Source organism: Spermophilus citellus, assembly GCF_964194105.1.
Source record: "Spermophilus citellus genome assembly, chromosome: 8".
NCBI classification, from domain to species: domain Eukaryota; kingdom Metazoa; phylum Chordata; class Mammalia; order Rodentia; family Sciuridae; genus Spermophilus; species Spermophilus citellus.
Genome location: NC_138189.1, coordinates 114721106 through 114740313, shown reverse-complemented (window position 1 = coordinate 114740313; position 19208 = coordinate 114721106). Strand labels below are relative to the sequence as shown.

Genomic DNA, 19208 nt, shown 5'->3' with positions numbered 1-19208 from the left:
ATTCTAAGAACTAAATCACTTTGAATTAAAGCTCTCTCATCCAGCTGCTGATAAACTCGTTTATTAAAGCTTTCTATTTAAGTTTCATTCATTGCTATCATCTTTCCTGGCATTTGTTAGGGGGAAAAAAAATCTTTCCACACACTTCATTTATTTTTATTCATTTATCTCAGACATTTCTGTTTATTTTATAAATTTTAAAAAATCAAATTTATAAACTGAGCTACATTTTCTGAGTTTTCTCTTGGACATTATCTTTCATATTACATTTAAGATAACTTTTAGACAAGAACATTCATTAAAAATATTAACATGATTATATGCCACAGACATGTAACAGGCATCTAGGCTTAATATTTGTTGAATTAATGCATGGGTAGATTTTCGAAAGTAATGTTCTAAGGGCATCACTTTTGAATATCTATTCATGCATTAATTAAAAAAAATATTACTATTTCCCCTAGGAGCCAGTTTCTTCTCTAGGTATTTGGAAACATTCTTTAACAAAACAACAAATATTCCCACATGGAGTTTGCAATTGCTAAGGGCATACTTATACAATAAGCATGATATAATAAATAAGCAAATTATATAATATATTAGAAAGTGCTTACATGCAATGTAAGAAAGAAAAATACATGAGGAAATGATAATTGGGAGTGTATCAGGTAGGGGTCAGGACTATGATCAAATTTGAACAGGGTAATCTTAGTAGGTTTGAGGATGATATGTGAAATTTGAAGAAGGTGAAGTAAAAATCATATTTAATTTAAAAAATTGTAATGTGATACATGAAAATTCCTCAAAGCCCCTCAGTCAGTAACAGATTGCTTTACCTTTGCCACATCCCTAGATAAGAATAGTCAGCTTCATTTATAGACCATGAAGTGTGAAAAAATGCATTCTGTACTATTAAACCTAGAAATGGATCCAGCATATCAACAGACTCAATGCTTGAAAAACACAGCCCCCTGAGGGAAAAATGACACTCAGGCCTCGATGTATATTCACTTGGCAAAAGCACTGAGGAGAAAGCTGGGCAAGATCAACCACAGCATATATGCATTCGTTTTTATATGTTTATTTGTTTTTGTACTGTTTCCTCTTATCCTTCCTCTTCTTCCTTCTCCTCCTCCTCCTCCTCCTCCTCCCTTTTTCTCCCTCCCACTTATGTTCATCTTGCTCTCTTCTGAATATGCCATTTAACAAGAGCAGGCAAAGCTGAATTTATATACATAGTCATCCTTCAGTATCCAAGAGGGGTTGATTCAAGGAACCCCCATGGGATACCCAAACCCTCAGGTGTACATCCTCTTATATACTTTAAATCGTTTCTACATTACTTATAATACCTAATACCATGTAAATGCTATGCAAGTAGTCATTAAATTGTATTAGAGAATTATAAACAAATCTGCATGTGTTTAATACAAATTTTCTGATTATTTATGATCTATTGTTGGTCGAATCTGCACAGATAGAACCTGTGGATTCGAAGGGCCAACTTTCCTTTAAATGTATAATCGACCTCATTGTATATCAGTACTTTCTTATCGTAAGATGTGCTAATAAAAATATGAAAAGAAATATACACAAATACGAAAAGAACTCAATAATTATGTAGTGACATGAACTAATGAATAAATTATTAATGTTTTCACAGTACTAAATATCTATAACAAATCAGTATGCATTGTTTTATTCAGAAAAAATCATACAGATGAGGATATTGCTGTCATATTATCATTCTATATTACTTTTTATATCCAACAATTACTTGAAAGTGATTACTGTATGCCATTTAGAAAACTGCATGAAATGCAGATCATCATAGCAACCAGTGATTTTAAAACACAAGTGCCAATATGTGGTTGCTCTTATAGCATCACACTGGGAGCTCCTTCCTAAACTCCTATCTTTGAAGCCTTGTCTTCCCTGGAGCATCTCCAGATCTTGAACTCGGCGATAACTGCATAGAATTAGTACCAATTAACTGTCAACATATTGTTAAGAGAATTTATGATTGATACCCTTGTAGGAAAAAAAATAGCAAGCCTAGATGTCAACTATGAAAGTTTTTATAATCATGAAAATATTCATTAAAATGAAACGATGAAAGCACACAGGGAAGGAGAAGATAGGGAAGTTGATGGTCAATGTGTATAAAATTTCAGTTAGGAAGAATAAGTTTTGAAATTACACAGCTGAGAGAGCATTATCAACCCTATGTACTGTATATCTTAAAATAACTAAGAATATTTTATCACAAAAAAGGATGAGTGAAGTGATGGATATGTTAATTAGCTTGATGTAATCATTCCACATTGTATAACTATGTCAAAACACCATATTTTATCCCATACGTGTATGCAGTTATGGTTTGTAGATTAAAAATGTGTTTTAAAAGTCTACATACAACAATATTTTTATATAGATTAAACTATTAACCATTGATATTTGCAGAAACTATGTTGATTTAGTGGTAGTATTGGTAATAGAGGGGAAAAACATATATATTCATTGAAAAGAAATGTTTCCCAGTTTGTCTAATTCCAAATCATAGACTTCTACTTGTATAGGAAATCTAAATTTAATTCCAAAATATTCTAATATTTCCTTTGACTTTAGTTTTTTTCAGTAAATAGTGTGCTAAAGGGCATTGCATAATGAGGCCATTCTGAAGGAAGTTTTGCTCCTCTTTGGGGGAAAAACAAAGTATAGATTCCTAATTTCTCAGTGCCTATTTATGGTATGTAATGCAATTATAGCTAATTAGAATAGGTATTAAATAGTTCTAAGACTTTGATCAGGTACAAGTTTAAAGTAAATCTCTGTGGATTTATTTTATATGAATTATTTGGGATCAAAAGTGCTATTTTCTTTTGATATGGTCTATATTCAGAAAAATCTGCAAAAGCAAATTTGTCTTTGAAATATGTTTGTATATTTCAAATTATATATATTTTTGAAATATATTTGTATCATTTCAAATTATATGTATTTGATATATATATTTCATATTACCTCAAATATGTGTGTGTGCATGAATGTATGTACATCAAAATGCATACTCTGTAAATAAACAAGTACAAAGACACACAAAACTGTATGATATGACATAGGACTACAAAAAATCTACTTTATTTGCTATATTGTTCATATTATAGAAGTTATTAGGCATGAATCTATTAATTTGTCTATGTATATAAAAAGATTTAATGGAAATCATACCACATTAATGTGTAAAATGGTTGCTTAAATTTTAATGTGATTAAACCATATTTATACAGCTATTGACTGGGCATATTTATGGCCCAACTTCATAATACTTGATAAAAATTACTTTTAAAGTGGCTTATTTTAAAGACAATAGTCAAATTTAACTCTAGAAAAATTAATCTTTCAACAGGCAATAATTTTAAAACTATTAGACATTCTAAAACAATAATAGTACCAAATTTACCATGTTATATGTATGACAGTTATTTTCTTTTTCACACTACTCTTAATTCCTGGCTTCTCTGCTAATGTCATGGCTGAGCCTTTGTTTCAGTGAGCTGTCAAATTTAATTAATTATTTTTTCCCTTCAGCTTTCCTGTTTAGTAGAACGCTGTTCTCTTTGACAACTCTACTGGAGATTTGTTTAGGAACACAAAAAGGGATAATTTCTGTAAAGAGAATTACCCCCTTAATTGTTTTTGTTCATCAAAAAGGTTTTCAGATATTTGATTCATGTTTTGGGATGTAAGAATACACGGTTTAGATCTTTTGCCAGTGAAAGATCTGATTTGATTTTAGGGGAAAAAAAAAAACATTGAAATGTTTAGATAATTAGTGTTTCAAAATAAAGATGCAAAATGATTTGATAAATAATTACAATTTGATGAATTTTAAATAATCAGAGAGCACTAAAGGGAAAAAAAATTTATAAATGGCTTTATATTGTAATCCCAGCAGCTCAGGAGGTTGAGGTAGGAGGATCCCAAGTTCAAAGCTAGCCTCAGCAACTTAGAGAGGTCCTAAGCAACTCCTCAAGACCCTGTTTCTAATAAAATATAAAAAAGGACTGGGGATGTGGCTTGGTGGTTTAGCACCCTGATGTTCAAACCCTTGTAACAAACAAACAAAAAAAAGCTACTTAGAAGTCTTTTGTAATTAATGGGAAAGTTACAAACACTAAGTCTGAAAGACAAACTTTTCTTCTTTGCAATAACATCAGAAGTATAGCTTACTGTTGTGACTTTTGAAATATGGAACTACAGGAATTTATGTTTTACATAAACCATAAAATAAGCATGATTTAGATGTTATGATTGTGTGGTCTTCTACATTTCTAAAAGTTGTTTTTCTTCCACCTTTCCCTTTTTCATATACTAAAATAAACATAAAAACACTCAAAAACTCACATACTCATTAAGCTTGTCCACTGGAAGACTCTAAAGCAATAGCTAAAAATTGCTGACCTGAAACCATTTCATGTTTACAAGCCTAACTTTCATTGTGCATGAAGCAAACCCAGAGGTGAATGGATAAAAGATTTGCAATTCTGTGAAACAACTGATATGGAACCCTTTTAAAAGAAAATGCTATTAAAAATCAGGTAACTTTCTCCATTGGATTGAAGAGACAAAATGACAAATGTAAGCCTCCTACATGCATGTGCACATGCACACACACGCTCACAGAAAGCAGCCGTGAGGATTCCTTTAGTGAAACTAGGTGAGGGCTATGTGGGTATTGACGGCACATCTTCCCATTTTTCTTAGGACTTAGAAGTTTTCCCATTAAAGGAAAAGTCTTCCCTATTTACAGGAAAATTAAAAACATGCACAGTCCTGGACTAAATCTGGAGTTGGGCAGTCCAACAGTAACATGTATTTGTTGGACATTTGAGGAAATTTTAACAAGAATTGCTACTAGATGAAACTTATTAACATGAGCAAATAAAGGTCATTACAGGGAGAGACAGAGAGAGAGAGAGAGAGAGAGAGAGAGAGAGAGAGAGAGAGAGAGAGAGAGAGAGAGAACACCCAAGTACAGTAATGTAAAAAACATCTTGCACTATACGGTCTTATTTTGGAAAAAAAATAAGTAAAAATTAATACACAAAGGTTGGTATAGTGATCATCTCTGGTGGTATTGTGTTTCCTCCTTTAATGCTTACCTCTTTTGTCACATTTTTCAATGAACATATATACCTTTAAAATAATAAAATGTACTATCAGTGTAAAAATGTATTGTTTAAAAAGCAAATTCTTGTTGCTATAAGGAATATGAAATTATGTTTAGTATGGGTATTTAATTTTTGAGAAAACAAATATTTGAGTCTTCTAAAGTAAATTATTAAAAATAAATGCTAATTTTTGGAGAGTATCTAATATGAAAATATATTGAATGCATTATACTTTAAAGCTCACAAATATTAATTTATTTTTGGCTGATTTTCTTAGTTTATAATATCTCCAGAGCAGTTAAACATAAAAGGAATCCTATTTTTCAAATTATCATTGTTAATATGGAGTAGTCAGTGAAAGCTGTTTATTATCTTTAGTGGAGGTATAATATTTCCTTGAAGTCCTCTTCATATTTTGGCAACTAAAAATAACACAGAAGTATCATACTTGTCCACCCTTCTTATGTGGCCAATCCTAGAACATTATAAACTTTTACGGAAAGAAAAATGTTACCATCATGTATTTTAGTGACATTTGTGTCTTTGAACACATTCAACCCATTATGGTATTTTTCCCTTCATTCTACCAGCTTTTTTCAATTATATTAAAAGATGGATTCAGGTTAAAATTTTATGTAATATATGAATAGTAGGGAACTTTGAAATGTACTGGAAACTGAGTATCCTGATTTTTAAATTACATAAAAGAATAGAGGGATATATTCCCTCTGACTTTTCACATTTATTCAAATTGCATGTGTACAACAGACACTGAATAATAGGCATCACCTTAATGTTTATGTAGTCCTTTATCTTTTAAATAATTTTTATTTTGTAGGTCTTTGTATTTTAAAAATAGAATGTGTTTGGTTTTCAAATACACACCTACCTCTGTGTGTAACATGTGATTATGGTCCTGAGTATATCATCCTTCGTCATTTATAGTCACAAAAAATATGGTCCAGGAACTGATAGTATAAAAGTGGACAACAGACATGCAAGTTACCTGTTTACAAAAGCCTCTTATTATGGTGAATAAAGACAAGCAATGAAAAAAATCAAAGAGACCAAAAAAGAATTGTAAACAGTGATAAGGACCATTAAAACAGAAAGCAAGAAGGTGAGATTATGAGCAACAAGGGAGAACAGAAGGGGCTAGAAAAGCTCAGGAATACCTTTCTAAGGATCTTGCACTTAAGAATAGAGCTGCAGTTCACATAACCACAATGAGCATCTTGACAGTGGAAATCAGGTCACCAAGAATGATGGCCTTCCAGTAGTGCCTGGTGTTTTAGGGCTTCCTCACATTGGTTTTAGTTTGTCTTCTTACTTACAGGTCTATTCCAATCTATACAGCACTATACATAAACCTGTAAAGAAATGAACACAAGTACACAACATCATGTTGTGCTTGTAATTAAACTCACACACATACAAAATTTCTCAGGAAGCTTTATAAGACAATCTACATTCCTCTAACCAGCCTGCAAGCCTGCATGACTGCTAGAATACTGCCCTTTACTATTTATGTGATTTTTATCTCTTGCTCTTCTCAAACAAAACTGCTTCCACCTAAACTGCTTCAGTAAAGACTGCTATTTTTTGTTTCAGTTGTTTAGACTTTATTTTTTAACCATTTTATCTCCTTTATCAACTTTCAGTCATATTTGACCTACCTTCTTACATTTACCAGACATATGTATTTTCATCTTTTTAAAATATTGACATGTCTTATATCTTGACAACCTACTGCTACATAGGATGATTCATCTTTTCCTATATTCACTTATATTTCTCCAACAAAAATTGCACATTCCATGCAAGTGGGCAGCATACTATTCACTTCTTAGATATTGTATTTTTTTTCATACATATTACCTTTCAAGTGGAATTCTTTTTAAAAATTGAGTGAATTATTTTGAATTGTTTTAATTAACTGTTACAGTTTCGATGAAGTTCAGTGATTTAAGGATCATAATAATAATTGCTGCAGGATAAAAAAAAATTCTTGGAGTTTTGTATTTAGGACTTTGAATGGTAACAGTATTTTACAGAAATATCAGGAGAGCCTTGTGAGATTTACCTATTATTTAATTTTCTTGAAGTTTTCTATTTGAGGAATGCATTAAGAGTTGAGTGAAATTGTTATTTTTGAACCTACATACAAAGCCAAAGAAATAAAATATTGCTGATTTATCTTCTGTTTTTCATCTTATGTTTTGTAGCAAAATATATTTAATTAGAAGTTGGGAGTTTGTAAACATTATTAATATATTCTTTACAAATATTAATAATAATTTTTACTAGAAAAATCATTAACAGTGGTTTTATGTTGGTCTGTTTTTTATTTAAATGTTTTAAATCTTCATTTAAAATTTCATTTCATTTTATTAATTTATCATTCATTTCTTTTTTGTTTTCTTCTTTTCAAGGCCCTGTGGAATCCTACATGCACTGAAGTTTTATTTAAACCAGTACATATTTCAACCTAGGCTAAATCATTATTTGACTACAAGAAATGCATCACTAATCTGTGACATTAAATATTGAGTAAAATCAATTTTTCTAGTATTCCATATGTTAACTGTTTCTCAGAATATGTGATACAGAAATGTTTTCATTCCAGATACTTTATACTTTTTGTATTTGTAAATAATCACACATACTATTGATGAAGAGTCAATTAATATATGTCTGTTTTATTCCTATTCTATTTTAAAAACAAAAATATACTTTTATATAGAAATTACTTCTATATGCAAATATTCTAAAATGTAATATTCCACTTGGCAGTAAATGTTGTTACTCAACCTTCTCATCCATATCATTTGTCTCTCTGGTGATAGTTTTCATTTTTTTCATCATGTATGAAGAGTAGATTAGTTTGAAAACATTGCCTTAGTTTCTCCCATCTCAGTGGGACAATTCCTACTGAATAACTAATTTATCTGAAACCTCTTTTCTCTTGTGTTAATATAAAAATAGTGTTTTCAAATGGAATATGTATTGAAGAGTCTTAACTATAGTATATATTAAAAAAAAAAGAAATCCTACTCATAACCTTAAAGAGTTGAAGAAATGCTTATTGGCTACTGACCTCACACTGAAAGATGTTTCTTTAATGTGTCATAAAAGGATGTCTGTATCCTGAACTTGGTATTGCTCCCCAATTTCTTTGTGTTTCCTGTTTACTGCCTTTCTATAATAGCTCATTTTAGTTATCAAACAGCCAGGTGGCTGCAAGGCACTTCTGAATGACGCACTGTTGTGGGAACTGTGCAGGACAATAGGAGAGCCAAAGAGCTCAGGACAGGACAGCACATTTTCTATTTCACATACAAGCCATGAAATAGCCATGGTTAATGATGGTAACATTCAGAAATACACAATTTATTGAATTATTTGAGTTATTATGTAACATATAATATGAATAATCAGATGCTGGGCATAAACCATGCTATTAAATAAAACTATAAATGTATTTATTTATACTATCACATGATATGTGCTTTTGCTGATTTCACCCCTTAAAGCATCCTTTTAGAATCCAAGATACAAAAACATTTTTTATTTCTCCAATTGTTTTCATAGTTTATTATTTTTATCTCATTTTTAATTGTCTTATTTTGAGTATGACATTTTTTTAGTGCAGATAATGCAAAACTCCATCATCTTAAGTAAAACATTTGCCGGATAAAGATGTTGATTAATTTCAATGGTCAATAGTCTTTTGAAGAAGAAAGAATACAAATATGATATTTTGACTAAGCTACAGAGATAAAAACATATTTGCAAGAGGAGTAAGTCAAGAATGCTACTTTCACAAAAACAAGGTAGCATAAACTGTCATACATAAACTGTCATACAGACTAAATAAGCCAACTACCTCAGAGGTACAATTTCAAGACTGCTTTTTAATACCAGTAAACTATTTTATGCTGCTGTTTTGGACTCGATCTCTCTATATACCTCTTTTTCACTATCTCCCTCTCTCCCTTTCTTCCTTTTGGAACCAATGCTGAATGTACATCAGTGAGCATGCTTATGGGTCAGTGATTTCAGTTTCTAGGGGAAATATTTTCAACTTTTCGTGCAATGTTTATTATATAATTATTGTAATATAACTATGCATTTTTTTTCCATTAAATATTACAATGTTGTTTTGCAAGTTTTTGTGTCATTACAGAAAATATCGATAAAACCAGGGATTCATGATTGTTGCTACTATTTCTAGAAAATTTGTAAGAGTTATTATTATAACAAAACAGGCTAATTATTTTAGAAAGGAGAGGAGAGAAATGAGGATATATATGAGGGTTTTGTAGGTAGTGCGTCATCTGTATTTATTGATCAAAGGAAACATTACGCTTTATGATTATGCCTGCATTTTCATCCAAAATGCTCTCACTGTCAATAAATCAAAGTAAAAGATTAGGCAACTTGACTTTCCAAATAAAGAGACAACTTTAAAAAGGTATAGTGCCCTTCTCAAGTTCACATGACTTTTCCAACAAGAGAAAGCCCTAGATGGTCCAGATCCAAAGTCAGGGTTTTGTTTTGTTTTCTTGATTTCAAAATGCCAATGGGTTGTATGACTACAGAATGCAGTTGAAAGTATGTATTGGTTATATACACACATATGTATTATTGTGTGTTTTATTATATATTATTAAAGGTTAAATTTCTTTGAAATGTTCTTTATGGACTATGGAAAGTTGCAATGATAGACATTTATCATGTGAATGATATCTGCTATGCCAAACTAAGGTCTTTAATATATGTGTTAAGGAGATTATTTTATAATATAATAGGGGAATTATTTATTCAAATAGAGAAGGAATTAAGGAAAACCATGGACACAATTTCTAGTAAGTTTAATAATCATTAACATATTTTATCATTATTCTAACTCATTCTGAATATTTATTTAGTCATGTCCTTAAATATAAACTTATTAAATGTTGTTACCATATTTTTAAATGAATGTACTTAAAACATAGCAATATGTCATGAACCTAAATGAAAATTTTAAGTTTTAAATGAGACTCTAATATGTTATATATATGTGTGTGTGTTTGTGTGTGTATAATTTTATTATGACATGTAGTCTTACTTGCTGAAGTTTTCAAAATTACTAATTTTCCTTAATTACCTAATTGGATTTTGTGTTAAATATTTATGTGCAAAACAAAATAGTTTTCTTTCCATGTTTAACTTAAAACCAGAGACATGAATCTCCAGATTTAACATAGGAATGCTTTTTACATTGTATTTTATTCTTATTTCTCGTTATTTGATTCTCCAAATGAAACCCCATCAAATTTTAATTTCTCATATAAAAATTCTCAAAAAGGGCTATATCTCAATTGATGCTCTTTTTGGTAACAGTAAATGTCAATGTGATATGTTGGCACCTTAAAAACCAAAACAGTAACACTAGCATATATTTTCAAGCATATGTTAATTTCATTTGATATATTTAGTTAAAATAAACCTAAATGTCAGTGAACAGATTGATGTGTTTCCTCCATTCAAAAGAATCATTCTTCATACTAATGAGCATTAGAATGTCATATATGTTAAAAATGACATGTTGTATATCTTGATTTATATAATGGAGAAGAATAAAACAGGCTGTAGAATGGAGAAAGGAAGAAAAATATAAGCATCATTTTAATTCTATCCTTTATTATCTTCTCTTACCTCTATTTTTTAAAAGCTTTTCTCCATCTATTTTATGGTTTGCTGCATGTGGATGCACATTACAAGAAGTCAGTCAACAGAGGCCCAAAGGATAATAAGATATTTTATGATAACTGTTTTTACTATCTGAAAGCTGTTTGCATCTTTAATTTGTAAACATCATGGTCAGTTTGTATATATACAAACACACACACACACACAAAATGAGAATTTTCTCATGTTAAAGTTGTCTTTGTAAAAAAGGAACTTGATTAGGAGGAGCACAGGTGTAGAAAGCATAGGCAGTCTTAGAGAAAAGAAAGGGCAAGTTTCATGACTGGGGAAAAATGATGGCAAGTGAATGCTAATTTGATTCTGATGGAGGAAAACATTAGTAGCAGCAAGGGTAAAATAATGCTGCCTATAAGTCACTCTAAGATTTAGTTTTGTTTTTTTTTTAAGTTTCCATGTTTTTGAAAATATGACTCCAAAGATGAAGGATTCCATTACTCCTATATGGAAAATAGCTAGTAGTTTAATTTTCATGAGCAGTCTGAAAGACATGTGTACTAATAAATTTTGGATGTAAAGGTTGGGGAGAGTGAATAAATGTCATACCTTCATACTCAGTTTCTTTCTAGCACTTTCTTCTTAATAAGGCTGACAAGATTTCTGATCTGAAAAAAACTGCTGTTTAACTCTTTCGTAACAAATAACTTTATGTGGAAATAAATGTTAATTTCTTTACCATGGTTTAGTTATTTCTTAAGAAATTAATATTTTAATGTAGATTTCTGATTTAATTTCTATTTCCAGTAAAAATTTTTATGAAACTTTATTTTGTGATTTATGATCTTAAAAAATCTCTATAACTGATTGTCTTTTGGTTATAGCTACATCAATTCTGAAGAGAGGATACTGAAAATTGCCTAGACTCTTAAAAACTATACTGTCAATTTCAATAATACATTTTCAGCATGAGTCAAACTTTATATATGCATAGACATAACTATATATAACTGTTCCAACATTTTGTTATCTGATTATAAGCTTTAGAAAGCAAAATTTTTTAAAAAATTAAAATATTTTAAAAGTGAAAAGCATCTAACAGAATACTGTGTAAACATTGGAAAAGTATTGTTGGTATTTAATGAAAAAAATATTGAATACAGATGAGCTAAAATAGAGTATTGGATTGTCAAATTAGATTCACACAAATCAAAGACCTTACCTCATGTCAAGCTCTACTGAGCATCTCAAAGGTTCTGGGGATTAAGAAGCTCAGAAAACAAGGACCCCTCTATGCTGAGCATCCACCACTCTTCCAGAGTAACAGGTCAGATCTCCAAAAGAGTTTTTGTGAGCTTACATCACATAGCAGAAGGTGTTTCATGTGAAACATCTGTATTTTATGTCCTACCTTGTAACATTTTTCAGGGAGACACGCTCATTAATCCATACAGCCTAAATCATTTCCTCAAAATAGCTCTTCACTGCTATTAAAATTTCTATATGTAATTCCATCGCCTCTGGAAGCTGAGGCAGGAGGATTGCAGCCAGCCTCATAAACTTAGCAAGGCCCTAAGCAACTCAGTGAGACCCTGTCTCTAAATATAAAAAAAGGACTGGGGATGTCTTAGTACTAGGTAAAAGCACCCTGGTACAAAACATAAAAATAAATAAACAAAAAAAATTAAAATGAATGAAGGAAAGAGAAAGATCAAATGTTATAACTCTTTCCTTGCCACCTGCTCCATTTCTGCCATTCTCTCAGCAATGATATTCCTCTGGAATGGAATGGCAAACCTAGTGTCCCGGGTTGTTCATTGCTCTTTCATTGTAAGAAACGTATTTTTCAGATAAACATTGTCTGACCTACACTGCAATTCTTTTTTCTCTCCTGTGTTTTGAATGCTTCAAAACAGTTTGAAGCAAGAGTCAAAAGATTGCTTTTCTTGATGATTATCTTTTTAATTTCTTTTTATTTTTCACTGATTTCTTTCTGCAGTTACAATTTCTGAAGAATAAAAATTAAGTGATTCATTTGGGGAAAATTGTAAAAAAGTGTCTACAATAATAAATTACATCAATAGAAGAGGCAGTTGTATTATCTTATTTAAAAATAAATTTTGAAAATATTTTCCCTTTTGCTATTTATACAAAATTATTCCTATTGGAGTAATAATCCGTTCTGGTAATTTGAATAGACTGTATTCCTTCTTTATGACATTTCTTTCTTTCAGTTAAATAATATATCTTATTGTATATTTTATTGAGTTTAAAATGCCTGTCTCAAAATATTTCAGATATATTTTTACCTTATGAGTTATAAAATCTCTATTCTACTTCATTTTCTTCTACTTGTTATGTATCAAAAGTATGGTAGAACAATTCCCATAAAAGAAAACACATATAAGAAAATCTGAATCCAATATTTGCAGCCTGATTTATCTCTGTTGCTGTTCCACAAACAGGCTATGTTATTTCTACTCTCAAGTCTACATGCCTTTAATCACTTTAGGTTCTTAACCCATAGTGCTCTTTCTTTGCTCAGCTTATGGGTATGAGGAGAAAAACCAAGGTCCATATGTCTCCTCCCCAACATATTCTATCTCTGAATCATTCTGCAGTGTAATAATGGCTAACATTTTTGACTTTCATTGTCAGATAGTGTTCTAAAAGCTTTGCATATTTTGAATATTTTAATCCTCATAAAAGCCTGTGAGGTAGCTGCTACTCTGAATACCCTTTTGCAAGCAAAGGAAACTGAAATGCAAAATAAATGACCTGTCCAAAATTACACTGCTAATGTTATTATTAGCACACATTCTGTTGAATAGGGAGATATCACATATACATCATCCAAGGGTAAGTCACTTTTCAAAAAATAAATTACTAAGATTCTAACTTGATTTTGATAGTTATGAGTAATAATCAAGTAACATTTAAACATGAGCAAATGCAAAAGACCATAGTTCTTCTGGGTGGAGAGAATAGAGGCTAATATTTAAGCTGCTATATGCTTAAAGCACTAAGTGCTTTCTATGTGTTAACTTGTATAATCATAAACACTACAACAACATTTCAAGACAAATCCTATTGTTATTTTCATTCCACAGTTGAAATATTTCAGGCACAGAAAAGTGAGGTAAAATTCCCACGCTGATGTCCAACAAGTCATTTCAGAACTAGCATATGAATCCAAGCAGCATTCCATATTTACATCCTTTACCCTGTACTGTATGCCCACCTCCCCAGATATAACAATAAAATATCTATACAAATCAGTGTAGGCCAGGTTATGCTGCAGAAAAAACAATTCCCAAATATTAGTGACGTTTGACATCAAATATTTTTTTCTTGCTTATGCTATGTAACTGTTGCTAGCTGATGAGCAAGACTCTTCCATATTCCCTCACTCTAAAATTCAAACTGATGTGGTAGTATTCATCTTTTATGTTGGAGTCTCTGGGAGAGAGAATGCCACATATTATCTTACAATTCCACAGGTGACACATTATTCTCATATTTCCTTAGTGAAAACAAAAGCAAGTTATATGGCCATAGTTTACTAAATTCAGGAACAAGGAGGTAAAAACTAAATATATTTCCAGAAGAGGGAAAATTAAATATAAATGGAAAAGCACCGATGTCAACTACTCCATCTTTTTTCAGTAATATGATTTGAATTAAAAGTTCAAAAATTATCACTTGGTACATATAGTACATTACTGATATAAAAATCCTTTGATTCCATCATTGTTTTTCAGGGAAAAATCAAAATTTTTAACTTATAAACAAATACTCTTCTTAAAATATTATGCATACATAAAGCTAACTCTACTTTTGATGTATGATGTAAGCATGTTACTTAGAACATTTTTTACAGATTATGTTTCAGTTGCTCACCCAGATTTACAAATATTTCTACTTTTTGATTGCTTATACTCCACAGACCATCTATTGAGTTGTACAGAATTTAGTAGTATTACCATGGTCCTATTCCAACTTATTGTATTTTAAAATAAATGATCATACTACATGATATGTTATCTAAGCATCATTATTATGCTTGCCAGAATAATTCACAGTAACAATGCTATTCCAAAAAACTTTTTTAGTTATTTACCTTATAACAAACTTATTATTAAGCAAATTTTTTCTCTGCAAATATCTCAAGACTTCAAGTGCCAAGTAGCTTGTGAACAAAAATGACTTTCTTGTTCCCAAGCTATGTGCTTTATTAGATCCAAAATAATTTGCATCAACTGAGAGAAATAGTTATCATGTATTTTTTCTTCCTGTAATTTAATATAAAAGACTTCCCACATTACCTCCTAAATCATGTATTACATTTTTGACCTTTATGATATAAACATACTGAAACCTTCAATTCCTGCCTTACACAATTTACATTTTTACTTAATGAGAAAATTTTCGATTGGAATTTAATTCTTATTTATTTATTTTTGTGGTAATGAGGACTGGACCCAAGGGTCCTCTACCACTAAGCTGTATCCCCAGAATTTTTTTATTTTTTGAGACAGGATCTTGCTAAGCTGCTGAGGATGTTTTAGTCAGCATTTTCACTGCTGTGACTAAAAGATCTGACCAGAATAATTTTAGGGAATAAAAGTTTATTTGAGGGCTCACAGTTTCAGGAGTCTTCATTCATAGAAGGCCTGGAGATGAAGCCGAACATCATGGCAGAAGAGTGAGGCAGAGGGAGGCTGCTCACATGGTGATCAGTAATCAGAGAGAGAGAGAGACTCTACTTTCCAGACACAAAATATATACCCCATAGTCATTCCCCCCAATGAACCATGTCCTTCAGCCATACCCCAACTGCCTTCAGTTATTTCCATGAGGGATTAATTCACTGATTAGGTTAAGGCTGCTGTCCAATCATTTCTCCTCCAATCCTTCTTGCATTGTCTCACATGTGAGCTTTTGGGGGATACCTCACATCCAAACCATGACAGAAAGTCTCACTAAGTTCCTGAGGCCAGCCTTGAACTTGAGTTCCTCCTGTCTCAGCCTTCTGAGTACCTGAGATTACATTAAGAATTAAAATTTCACCAGGCAGGTTGGAGCATGCCTGGGAGAATTTTAATTCTTAAAAAACATCTTTCAGCATTCCTTTTTTCATGTTTAATGTAAAGTGGAATCTGTGTATTATTTGCTTCCGATTTGGTGATTCCTACTAGACTAGTTCAACTATTTTCACTGTAAGTAAAATAAATAGTTAAATATTCTGAATGCAAGATGTGGTTAGCATCACCCTAAAGTTTATTCATTTTACTCTACCTTGCCTGTGTGTGTCTATATATCCATACACTATATGGATAAAATTGGTGTTCTCATTTTTTGATTCATTTTTTTTCAACTTCATGTTCAAATATAGAAAACAATTATGTTAAATGGGATAAAGACATTAATAAGAATGTTAGAAATACACATTTAAATTGTTGTCAATATTTTGTTTCTATTTATACTTCATTGTGTCACACAGGGTGAAATAAAGATTCACAAATACAAGAAATAATATGAGCCTATGTGTTATCACAGTTTCAAATCTTGTCATTTGAATTTTAAAATAAATCCACTGATTAAAAGAATATTAATTCCTACCATTTGGCAAAAATTAACATATAAAGTCTTAAAATATAGATTCTGGCATTCTTTAAGTATTTATGCATTATAAAAAATAGACAAAATAAGCAGAAGATATTAGGTTCAGTGTAATTTGACTTCTCAACAAAACTTTACTAGAAAATCTTGGATTCACATTACATTTTTTTGTGGTGCTGGGAATTGAACCCAGGGCCTTATACATGTGAGGCAAGCATTCTACCAACTAAGCTATATCCCCAGTCCCAAGATATTCATTCTTAACAGGTAAAGTATTAGATCCTAACCTATGAACCATATAACACCACTTATCAACTAATCACTATGTGTAACAAGATATATAGATATAATCCATGTTAATGGTATAACAAAACACCTCCAAGGTGGTAATTTCAAGAATATAAATGTTTTCACACAATTTGAGACCACCTTTCTGCTTACTGATTTTCAGGATTATTATACATTTGTATAGAGGAAAAGAAGAGATGATAACATACTAAGTACTTCTTAGGTATCACAGTCACACTTCCTGCTTTTCAATAAGCTTTGTTTACTTTTTCTATTTTCATTTATTGACTTTCTCATGAAAGGACAAATTTGATATCTGTGTATGTGAGTGATCATGCTTTATAGCAACCCAAGTTAATACTTCAGTTCCATAAAATATTTAAGTATTATTTCAAATTTAAGGAGAAAAATGAGTATACAATATAAAAGGATGGCACAAAAACACTTAAACTAAATATTTAATTCAAAAGAATTTCATAAATTTAGACAAGTAAAATATATTGACTTTAAAAATATAATACAATATGTTCTAAATAGTGGGCTTGGTGTGGTAATGGTTTCTACTGTCATCACAGTGGACCAGGGGCAGCATTATGTAAGCATTCAATTACTCGAAAGATCTACAGCTACATGTTTTGTTCACATGTGCTATTTAGTGCAGTAAAAAAGTGTCCTGTCTTTCTTGTCTTCACTCAATACAATACAAATTGAGTAACTGTTATATGCCAGGTAGTTACTGGGCACTCACAATAAACATAATATCTATTATTCCTCCTCTGTGGCATTTATGTCTCATTTAATATACATAACAACTCTAAGAGGCAGACCCCATTCTTGTTGCCCCTGTGTAGATGAAAATATGGGGGTTAGAAAGGATCAAGAACTTGCCTGATGTCATAGTAACTACTAAGGGTGCCTCATGTTAATCTCACAACAGAGAACAAGCCTTCATCATCACATCATGCTCCTCCACCAGATACAGTGATAGGAGAGGTGGGATTACCTATATGTAAAATATGCAAAAAAGGAATGATATTCTGGGGCTGGGGTTGTGGCTCAGTGGTAGAGCCCTCGCCTAGCATGTGTGAGGCCCTGGGTTCCATCCTCAGCATCAGATATAAATAAATAATTGTGTCCAACTACAACTAAAAAATAAATATTAAAAAAAAAAAGAAGGAGGAATGGGCTGGGGCTATAGCTCAGTGGTAGAACGCCTGACTTGCATGTGTGAGGCACTGGGTTCGATCCTCAGCACCACATAAAAATGGAAAAATAAAGATATTGTGTCCATTCTTAGTTGCTCTCTTTATATGGAAGAACATGAGGAAAAGACTATAGTAAACAAAGACGAATGGGGGGAGAGAAACGGAGAGAGAAGGGAAAGCATACGGAAATGGTAGGAGACCTTCAATGATACATAAAATTATAAGAGGTCATGAGGGGCAAGGGGGAGGGAAATAAAAAGGGAGAGAATTGAACAACAGCAGGGGAGGTAGAGAGGGAAGATGGGAGGGGAGGGGAGGGGAGGGGAGGGGGGATAGTAGGGGATAGGAAAGGTAGCAGAATACAACAGTCACTAATATGGCATTATGTAAAAATGTGAATATGTAACAGATGTGATTCTGCAATCTGTATTTGGGGTGAAAATGGGAGTTCAAAACACAATTTGAGTCAAATGTATGAAAGATGATATATCATGAGCTATGTAATGCTTTAAATAATAAAAAAAAAAGAGCACAGATAAAAAAAAAGATATTGTGTCCATCTACAACTAAAAAAAATATTTTTAAAAAAGGAATTATTCTCCTGTTATAGGGCCTTCCATAAGGGGATGAAGATATGTGGAAAGAACTGGTTAATACCAAGTCCTTGACCCAAACTACTTCTAAAACCCCACAAAAAATGATATGTTAATAGGAGAAAGTAAAAGCTACCTGGATAACATTTTGGTGATTGTATTATAGATTGATGTCTGTAGAGAATGAATGAGTTGAATTTCATTTTATCCTATTGCTTCTACATTTCTGAACTATCACACTGAAATCTTTTAAATTTCAATTTTTCTTCCATGAAACTAACTGAACTCAATGGAAACTGAAATGTATTTTTATTACTGTCTACATCTGCTCTTGAAGAAACAAATAAACAAAGGACAAAACTAAATTATGGTGCTGTATTTGAATATCAACTAATCATCAAATATAGAAAGTCTTTAAAAAAAAACATGTTGAATTAGCACAACTCTAGCCATTGGATTCAGAAATGTACAAAAGAAGTCATCTCTGTTTTCTGTACAAACTGTTTATAGAAATGTAGAGCCAAGAGGCTTATATTTAGAGTCCCTTAACAAGCATACATGGTAATTAAAATCAGCAAGGTTTCAGCCTGCATAGTTTGGTTATCTTGGAAATGAAGATAACCAATGTTAGCTGA

The 19208-nt window shown here is 31.4% G+C and overlaps 1 protein-coding gene across 1 annotated transcript in view; it reads left to right on the top strand.

Moving 5' to 3' along the window:
• The window catches only part of CCSER1 (coiled-coil serine rich protein 1), a 677753-nt gene extending 669943 nt beyond the window's left edge, over positions 1-7810 (top strand). The window contains exon 10 of the mRNA XM_081304852.1: positions 7607-7810. Within this exon, the coding sequence (XP_081160978.1) occupies positions 7607-7666 (60 nt within the window). The 3' untranslated portion in view covers positions 7667-7810. The remainder of the gene's footprint in view (positions 1-7606) is intronic.
• Positions 7811-19208: the final 11398 nt, after the last annotated feature.